Here is a 9,653-nt window from a genome sequence, read left to right on the forward strand (position 1 = left end):
AAATTATCTCTCAAAAAGTTTTTTTTCCAAAAAGGTGCAGAAAATCCTCTGACAAAATTCAACACCCATTTATGATTAAAAAAAAAAAAAAAAAGCTCTTCAGCAAATTAGGAATAGAAGGGATCCTCAACCAAAAAAGCCTACAGCTAACATCATATGAATAGTGAAGACTGAATGCTTCCCCCTAAGATTGGGAACAAAACCCTCCTCTAAAACGTTGTGTCTGAGGTCACTGTACAATAAATTTTTTTTTTAACAAAAATTATAGATTGGGAATGAATAAATATGACAGTATCTATTTGTGGATGGTGTGATGTGATTGCCTATATAGGAAAGTCAAAGGATCTTAATAAAAAGGTACCAGAACTAATAAGTGGGTTTAGCAACATTAGTATGCAAAAGTGTATTTCTATGTAGTAGCAATGAACACTTAGAAACTGAAATTCTAAAATTAGCATTTATAGTAACACCACAAAACATGAAATGTACAAAAATATGTATAAGATCTGTATGTGAAATGTAGAAAAACATTGATTTAAAAAAATCAAAAGACGACCTTCAAAAATATATACATATTATCGTATTCATGGATTGGAACATTAAATGTTATTAAGATATCATCTCTCCCCAAATTAATCTATAGATTCAACGTAACTCCAGTCAAAATCCCAGCAGGAATTTTTGTAAAAACAAGCTGATTATAAAATTTATATGGAAAGGTACTAGAATAGCCAAACATTTTTTTAAAAAGAACAAAGTTTGGGCTTCCCTGGTGGCGCAGTGGTTGAGAGTCCGCCTGCCGATGCAGGGAACACGGGTTCGTGCCCCGGTCCGGGAAGATCCCACATGCTGCAGAGCAGCTGGGCCCGTGAGCCATGGCCGCTGAGCCTGCGCGTCCGGAGCCTGTGCTCCGCAATGGGAGAGGCCACAACAGTGAGAGGCCTGGGTACCACAAAAAAAAAAAAAAACAACAAAGTTTGAGGATTCCTACTTGACTTCAAGACTTATATAAGGCTAATCAAGATAATGTGGTATTGATGAAAGATCCATGGATCAAGGGAACAGAATAGAGAGCCCAGAAATAGATCCATATTTATGTGGTCAGTTTTTGACAAGGGATCAAAGGTAATTCACTGGAAAAGGATAGCCCTTTAACAAATGGTGCTGGGATACCATCAATATGTGAAAATATGAACTTATACCACACACCAAAATCAACTGAAAATAGATCATAACCTAAATGCAAAACCTAAAACTGCAAAATATCTACAAGAAAACAGGAAGAAAAATCTGTGTCCTTGGTTTAGACGAAACTAAGAAGTATGATCCCTAAAAGAAAAAAGAGTCAATAAATTAGACTTATCAAAATTAATGTCTGTTCTTCAAAACACTGAAAAAGTAAAAGCCACATTATAACCTTTAAAAATTGTGAACCACTATGTTGTACACCTGAAACTAATACTGTACATCAACTACACCTCAGTAAAAATAAAAAGCCACAGACTGGGAGAAGGTATTTGCAGGACTCATTTGATAATGCACTTGTATCCAGAATATATAACTAACATTCAATAAGAAAACAACCAACCAACCTTAAAATATGGGGAAGAGACTTGAACAGACATTTCACCTAAGAAGACTGTGAATGGCACATAAGCCTATGAAAAGATGTTCAGCATCATTAGTCATTAGAAAAATGGAAGTGAAAGCCACAGTGACATATCACTGCACACCCATTAGAATGGCTAATTCAAAACAAAACCCTGACAATACCAAGAGCTAGGGAGGAAGCAGAAGAACTAGAACTTTTCATACATAACTGGTTGAAGTACTGCATGGTGGTACATCACTTTGCAAAAAAAACAGTTCAGGCAGTGTGTTATAAAGTAAAACATACACTTACCATGTGACCCACTGTATGGGTACAACACATTTTTTATTTACCCATTCATCAGTTGGACATTTTTTAGCTATTATAATGCTGCTATGAAATTTGTACATTTCTCTTGGGTGTATGCCCATTGGTAGAACTGCTGGGTCACATGGCAATTCTACATTTAACTAACCTTTTGAAGAACTGCCAGGCTGTTTTCCAAAGTGTGCATTCCCACCAACATTGTATGAGCGTTCCAGTTTATCGATATTCTTGCCAACACTTGTTACCTGTCGTTTTTATTATAGCCATCCTAGTGGGTGTGATGTGACATCTCACTGTGGTTTTGTTTTGCATTTCCCAGACGGCTAATTTTGTTGAGCACATACTCATGTGTTACAGGCCATTTGTGTATCTCCTTTGAAAAATAACTATTCATATTTTTTACCCATTTAAAAATTAGGGTTATTTGTCCTTTATTATTGTTCTTTGTATACTCTAGATACAAGTCCTTTATCAGATATATGATTTGCAAAAATTTTCTGTGTGTTGTCTTTCACTTTCTTGATGGTGTCCTTTGAAGCACAAGTTTTTAATTTTGCTGCACTACAATTTATTTTGTTTTGCTTGTGCTTTTGGTGTCATATCTAAGAAACTATTGCCTAATCCAAGTCTCCAAGATATACTCTATTTTATTCTAAGAGTTTTACAGTTGTACCTCTTACATTTGGGTCTTTGTTCCATTTAGAGTTAACATCTTTGCATGTGCATATCCAGCACTATTTGTTGAAAGTAAGAAGAATAAATTTCTGAAAGGAATGTCTGTTTTCTCCGAAGAGGGAAAAAAAAAAAAAGAACAAGGGTGTTGAGTAGAAATTGTAAACTAAATTACCCTAATCAAATATGAACAAATAATTTATTTAAAAAATTTCACTGTCAAGCACATCATATCAAGTAAATCTGACATCACACTTGTACCACTTCACTAGGGCAAGAGCAATTAACTGTGCTAATGGCAGTGATGGAAAGATTCTTGTCTTCAAAGTTTGTCCAATTTATCCAGCACTTAAACAGCGCAAAACACTATTTTAAGAAATTACAGAATATATAGGACGTGAGTGAAATGTAACAGCAAAGAACATAAGACGCTACAGATATGAACCTAATTTTAAGTAAAGATCAAGTACAAAACTTGGATTCATATAAGCAATAAGATAAAGGTGGTGATCTATAAACAGGCTTCCTTTAAATAAGATTTATCCCAGTGCATCTAAACTCATTCTACTGCAAACAAAACAAAACCCACAATATTTAGACTTCTCAGCAATAGCCCCTCATAAAATGTAGTACAGTACAACTCTGGTTACATTTCAGAATTGAAGCCGTTGTTTGAGGTAGAACCAGCAGAAATATATCAAAATACACTATTTAAGGGGAATTTCAACTAATAAAACTAAACTTTCACCTACTCATTAGTCTTTTACAACTTTAAGTTTTCATATTGACTGTACTTTGTGAACATTCACTCAATGACAATAAGAGTAGATATTTTACATACACAGGCGAAAAATGTGCTTGTTTCTTCTTTTTCCATTAAAATACTCCCATTTGTGAAACAAATGTTTTTCTATTTATCGTTTCAGATCTGGGTATTAGAGAATGGAGAATATTGTTCTTAGTATGTTTCCGTCTTCAGATTATTTAAGCTAAATTTCTGAAAAAACTCATTATGTAATTAAGACAAATTTTTTCACTCTCATTGACTCAACTGACCATCTTTTTCCAATTTATTAATCACATGCTATGAAATGCCATTATTCAACACTGAAAATATGTTTCATTATTTTCCTCTTCAGAAAGAGAAGTTGAAATAAGGGCTTCTTTTCATTCTCTGATGAGCACTGCGCTCCTCCAACAGGAGTCAAGTAAGTATCCACTCTATTTTATTACTTGAAAGTAGTATTTTGAAGTCCAGAGACAATGGACTGTGAAGATTACATCTCCTATGTATTCCCCAGACAACATTTCCCAGCTTGGTTGCAGCACAAGGAATCATCTCATGGTTCGTGTTTACCTTCTGCCTGATAAAGCATAATGATTTCTATTTTAGGGTACCCCAGCAAAAGGATTTTGATGGTGGTGGTGTCTGATGTTTAATTTAGCCTAATTTTCATGTGTAAGTAAAGATTATATTCAAGGTTTGATAGGCATTCTATTTTTTTTTTTTTTTTTTTTAGTGTTAACATTCTTAAGAGCTGAAAACCAAAGCTCTTTTAGGGAATGTAGTCTTTATAAAAAGGGTCGATGTTTTGGTGACTCCTCGTCATTATTCTCCCTTGTTTTCGAAGTATGTCCAGTCAGATTAATCAGTCGTATAACAGTAAATTCAAAGACAGCACCTGTTGGCTAGTCTGTTCCTACTGACTGACTTACTGCTTTCTACATTTTGGGTAACTCTGAAATGCTTGCAAGTTCCACCAAAGTCCGAGCAGATTTGATAATACGCATGATAGAAATTCCTAAGTCGGAACCACAAACTTGTCCACTCTGCAGAATGGTCAATTTGAAAAATATAGTAAGTTGAATTTTAAAGTAAATGTTGACCAATTATTTTTAATAAAAATTTTAATATATTTTAGGTCCGGGCGTCCCTGGTGGCGCAGTGGTTGAGAGTCCGCCTGCCGATGCAGGGGACACGGGTTCGTGCCCCAGTCCGGGAAGATCCCACATGCTGCGGAGCGGCTGGGTCCGTGAGCCATGGCCGCTGAGCCTGCGCGTCCGGAGCCTGTGCTTCGCAACGGGAGAGGCCACAACAGTGAGAGGCCCGCGTACAGCAAAAAAAAAAAAAAAATATATATATATATATATATATTTTAGGTCCTTCATTTGAACAGACAGCCGTCGTTCCTTAGCAAATGCCTGTATTTATTGGTATTAGCAAAACTTGAACATCTGTAATTCTGTAAAGATGACCAGTGTTTCCTTGACAAAGTTTTCGTTTCAGTTCTTTCTGAATGGTGTTTTAAAGGGTACTGAGTTACACCTTTAGCTCTGACCTTTAAGAAACAGATTATTATGTCCTTTAGTAACTTTACAAAGTGATTGATGGCACACACTTCTCCATCAAAGAGATGCTTATCTAAATCTACAAAAAGATAAATATGCCCGGAAAGCTCATGTAATATTTTTTGCTGAAGATAAAATTCCCTCTGTTTAGGAAGTAGTAGTTCATAAACTGCCATCCTTGAATGGGTTCTTACGACTCGCTCACAAATATCTATGACTCGGCACAAACTTTCTGAAGGGAAATGCAAGCCATTTTCCTTTTTAACACATAACAGTGATCCAATTTTAGAGGATTTGAGATCTGATGCATATAGTGCACTGATGCAGTCCTCACATGTTAAAAGAGCTGATAACTTATTTGCAATATAACCAGCACACCAGGTAAGATTTTGCCTATGATCTGACAGGTCTAGTAATGCCTCACTTAGCGAACAGTCAGACCAGTCTTGGCAAATATCCTCTTTGCGAAAAAGAGTCTTTATAACGCTGATACCATACTGACGCTGAACTGTCCAAAGGGCCAAGTCCGTCCTTCGAGCAACTGAAATGTCAAGGATGCTTACTTCACCTAGAAAAACCTCATCTTGTAATCTGTATCTGGTCTCCAAATTATGGTAAGCTTTCTGGAATGCCATGCAGGTAGGGTTAGAACTGGTTACCAATACCTGTCTAAGCATCTTTAGAAATAATTCCAGATGATCTTGACTGAATTTGTAAGTCAGAAGATATGGAAAAGGCATGACTTTTGGGGAAACGTAATTTTGGTAGAGCCATTTTAAGCTCTCAGCATTAAGCAAAAATCCCAGGAATCCCAGTTTTCGCTTACCTTTAATTATTTGATTATTGCTAATGTCAGATAATGTAACAAAAATAGTCTTGGCTTCAATTAACACATGGTTGATTTTATTAAAAGTTTCGGGTAATAGAGGTCCTTTAAGTTCCTTTCCATAATAGTTCCTACTATTAAAAATGTCAAACAGATTGTTAATTAAGCGTAAGAACTGGATGGTACCAATACAGTTTTGAAAAGGAGGCAGGCCTAATGACAGCAAACATTCTAATGCGCTGGCCACGCTCTCACTGAAGAGTTGGGCAGCACAATTCATTTTCAGTATGTGGTTCTTCAAATTTGCAAGTTTTCTTGGGATTCTCTCCATATTTGATAATTCCTGTTCCTCTAGTGCTGCTAACCCCACAAGGTGCTGCCAGTGTGCTGTGCCATTAATGAACTGAATGCTTTGAAAATTCTGAAATGCATTTCTTATTAATCTAAGCAAGTGGCAAGAATCAAAGAAGTATGCAATCTGTTGACTAGAAGATGAAGGATGCTGAAATGTACACTTCATGTTGTCTCCATCAAGATGTATCCCCAATGCTTTTGCCATCTGAACACTGTGAGCTGTAGCATCAGACGTGACAGCTAGAACTGTGATCCCTATGTCACTCAGTTTGCCAATCGTCAGACGAAGCAGCTGAGCTTGCAAATATCCAGACGTCCTGTTTACAAAAAAATAACCAAGAGGTGTCCTCCAGTGACCAGAAATACCCACTGCCATGAGCAAAATAGTTTCTGAGGCAAGTGGCGTTTCATCAGCATCAAGTTTGCCAAGACCAAAGTCCATAAACCCTAGCAAATGGTGACTGCTGGGGTCCCACTGAAGTTGTTGCTTGAGAGATATACCTTTTATTATCAGTGAACAATACTGATATAGCTGGTCTCCATTCTCTACTTTTCGTTGAAGAAAAGAAAAAACGTTGCTGCTGAAACCTGGACCGGGTTTGCATTTGGACAGCCATCTAGAAAATGTAAAAAATGAAAAACATAAAACACAAATGAAGAAATTAAAAAAGGGAAAATGCCTTAAATGGCATTTTCTACTAAAGTAGCCTCAAATCGCTGTTGAAATAAAGCCAAGTATAGTAGCCAAATTCTATCAACATTTCAAGCATATATTCATAGTTATGATAAAATAGATAATAGAGAAACTTAGAAACACAGAATAGCAACTGAAGATGCAAACATACCACAACATTTTTAACTTCTTACTCACTTCTTAATAAAAATCAATTACCCAGTTTGTTCTCATTGATGTGTTTGTAATTTAGATCATAAACCAGTCTTACCTGTACATTCACTGAGATGAGAAAACTGTTGAGGGGGAAGGAAACTGAGAACAGCTAGTACATCTACCCCATTTTATAGATGAGGAAACTGGGAGGAAGAGGGAGAGGTTAAGTTGCCTGGCCCATGTTGTGCTGCTAGTCATGCACAAATGTGAAAACCAGCTTTCCTGAGGCCCTTGTTCAGTGCTTTTTCTCACTGCTCTTCGAATTATGCCCTTTGGGGCAATAGAGTGTCTGCATCTGTTTGCTCCTATCCAAAGTACCTACGCTATTATCTTTATCTTAGGAGTTCTTTCATAGTATTTCTTTGATCTTCCCAAACTGCTGATTATTCTTTTCTATTTCTGTTAGTGTCTGTCACTAACAGACAGAATTCTTTTCACTCAGTTCTAATTTACACTTTCTAATTTGTTATAGATCAGGAAAGGAAGTAGCCAAGTTTAATAATTGTCTAAAATAAGACTAAATGGATTCTGAGGTAGACTGAAGTGTTCATCTTCACTGAAGTTTACTTTTATAACTCAAATGACTTTTTTTTTAAGGTTGAATTTCTGATTTTGGGGCTATATTCCAGGCTGCCAAGGTTTCTTCCTGGACGGCCATCTCTATTTAATAGAAATTTTAATGTACTTCCAGAAGTATTTCAGGACAGGGCTTTCCAAATATTTTGCTGCAACCAAGAAGTTTCATGAACACAATCTACCCTTACTATATGCCAGGTACAAATATACGTGTGTATATAAATGTATATACAAAATTTAATGCCACTTATGACCCACTAAATTTATTTCAAGATGCACTAACAGATCTGAAAAACAGAGTTACAGAATGCAAAAGACATACTCTGCCTATTTAGGAGACAAAAGTATTAATCAGTTGTTTATATTTAAAAACAGGGCAAAATAATAAGACAATGAGAAAACAGAATAGTGGCTCTCCACCAGGGTGCTACAGCCCACTAGTACATTGAAAAGCCTTTTCAAGTGTGTCACCAAATTTTAATCAGTTGTTTAAAATTTATTCTTTTGCAGTAGGATTCTCAAATGAACACTAAAGATGCTAAATATGTTACATGTGCAGTAAGTATCTAATGAAACTACTTAATGCTTCAAGGTAAAAGTTCTAGTTTAAATAGGTTAAAAAAGCTTATGTTCCGGTGAGCTTGCTTTTTAAATGAAAATTAAATGGTATCTTAATGTCCACAACTACTAGAATGATGTTTCTCAGGCAGAAAAATATGTGGACTTGTTGATTTTTTCTTTTTAAGTTTTTAAAACTGAGAGTAGAAACACTCAAACCAAGTTTTTAGTGTTGTAGGGAAGTGACTGATTTCTCTCTCAAACCAACTTTTTTCCCCCACTCAAAATGAAAAAAAACTTTTTCTGATTGTATAAAATGACACATCCATTTTTTAAAATACTGAAAGAATATAGAAAAGTGCAAAAAAGCAAAAATCACTGTTAATACATGAACTTATTTACAAAACAAAAATAGACTCAAAGACATAGAAAACAAACGCATGGTTACCAAAGGGGTGGCACGGGGTGGGGGCCCGGAGGGATAAATTAGGAATTTGGGATTAGCAGATACACACCACTATATATAAAATAGAGAAACAACAAGGGCCTATTGTATAGCACAGGGAACTATATTCAATATCTTGTAATAACTGAAAATGGAAAAGAATCCCAAAAAGAATATATATATGTATATCTAAATCACCTTCCTGTACACCTGAAACAATATAGCATTGTAAATCAGCTACACTCCAATAAATAAATAAATAGATATTTTTTAAAAATCACTTAATATTTCAGGGACATTCTTCCAGATCTCTTTATGTATACATAACTAGATATAATTTTCAAAAATTATACTGAACCTATTTTTCTTTACTATAGTAATGTTATAGACATACTTTTGCATGTTCTTAACTACTGACCTACAACAATATTTTAAGTGTACACATAGTAAAACTAAAGCATAAATAATTGAACCAACCTGTATTGAAGGACACTTAGGTTGTTTCTAATTTTTAAACAATACAAAGAGCAACACAATGTGTGTTTGTGGGCACACATACACTTATACATATCTATGTCATTTATGCAATTCCTAGGAGTAGGATGCAGGGGTAAATTTACTTATGCATGTATTAGAATAAATGAACTCAACTTTTAAAGACGTTTTGGGCCGCAGGTGCACATAATTGAGTCAATTTAAATATAATTCACATTCCCAAATTGTCCTTCAGACAGTTTATACCAATTATAATTGACATACTCATCAATATATTTTAAATTAAACATTAGCTTAGTTATGGAATAATTATAGGGAGTCACTTGGGTAGCTTAAAGCTCTGCTTAGGAAAAATATTGTGCTGAAGAGCCATAATGCTGAGCTGGGTGTTCTTTTTTAAGACTATTAGCTCCTCCCACTGTCTTGGTTATTTCTGAAGCTCTCACATCAACTCACCTATACAGGGAGCTAATTTACTAAACTGCAATGAATACCAAAATAGAAAATTAAATTAGGAACAGAAAAAATCTACTAAGATCATACTAAATGTATCACTATTATAATTAGGAAA

General features: G+C 35.3%; 1 protein-coding gene across 1 annotated transcript; it reads right to left on the minus strand.

Moving 5' to 3' along the window:
- Positions 1-4,755: 4,755 nt before the first annotated feature.
- Positions 4,756-6,561, minus strand: THAP9 (THAP domain containing 9; the record flags this gene model as incomplete). The annotated part of the gene is made up of 1 exon (XM_082654003.1): positions 4,756-6,561. One exon carries the CDS (start codon positions 6,559-6,561, stop codon positions 4,756-4,758), a length of 1,806 nt encoding a protein of 601 aa, XP_082510129.1.
- Positions 6,562-9,653: the final 3,092 nt, after the last annotated feature.

The sequence above is a fragment of the Grampus griseus genome (genome assembly GCF_964374135.1).
Source record: "Grampus griseus genome assembly, chromosome: 4".
Taxonomy (NCBI): domain Eukaryota; kingdom Metazoa; phylum Chordata; class Mammalia; order Artiodactyla; family Delphinidae; genus Grampus; species Grampus griseus.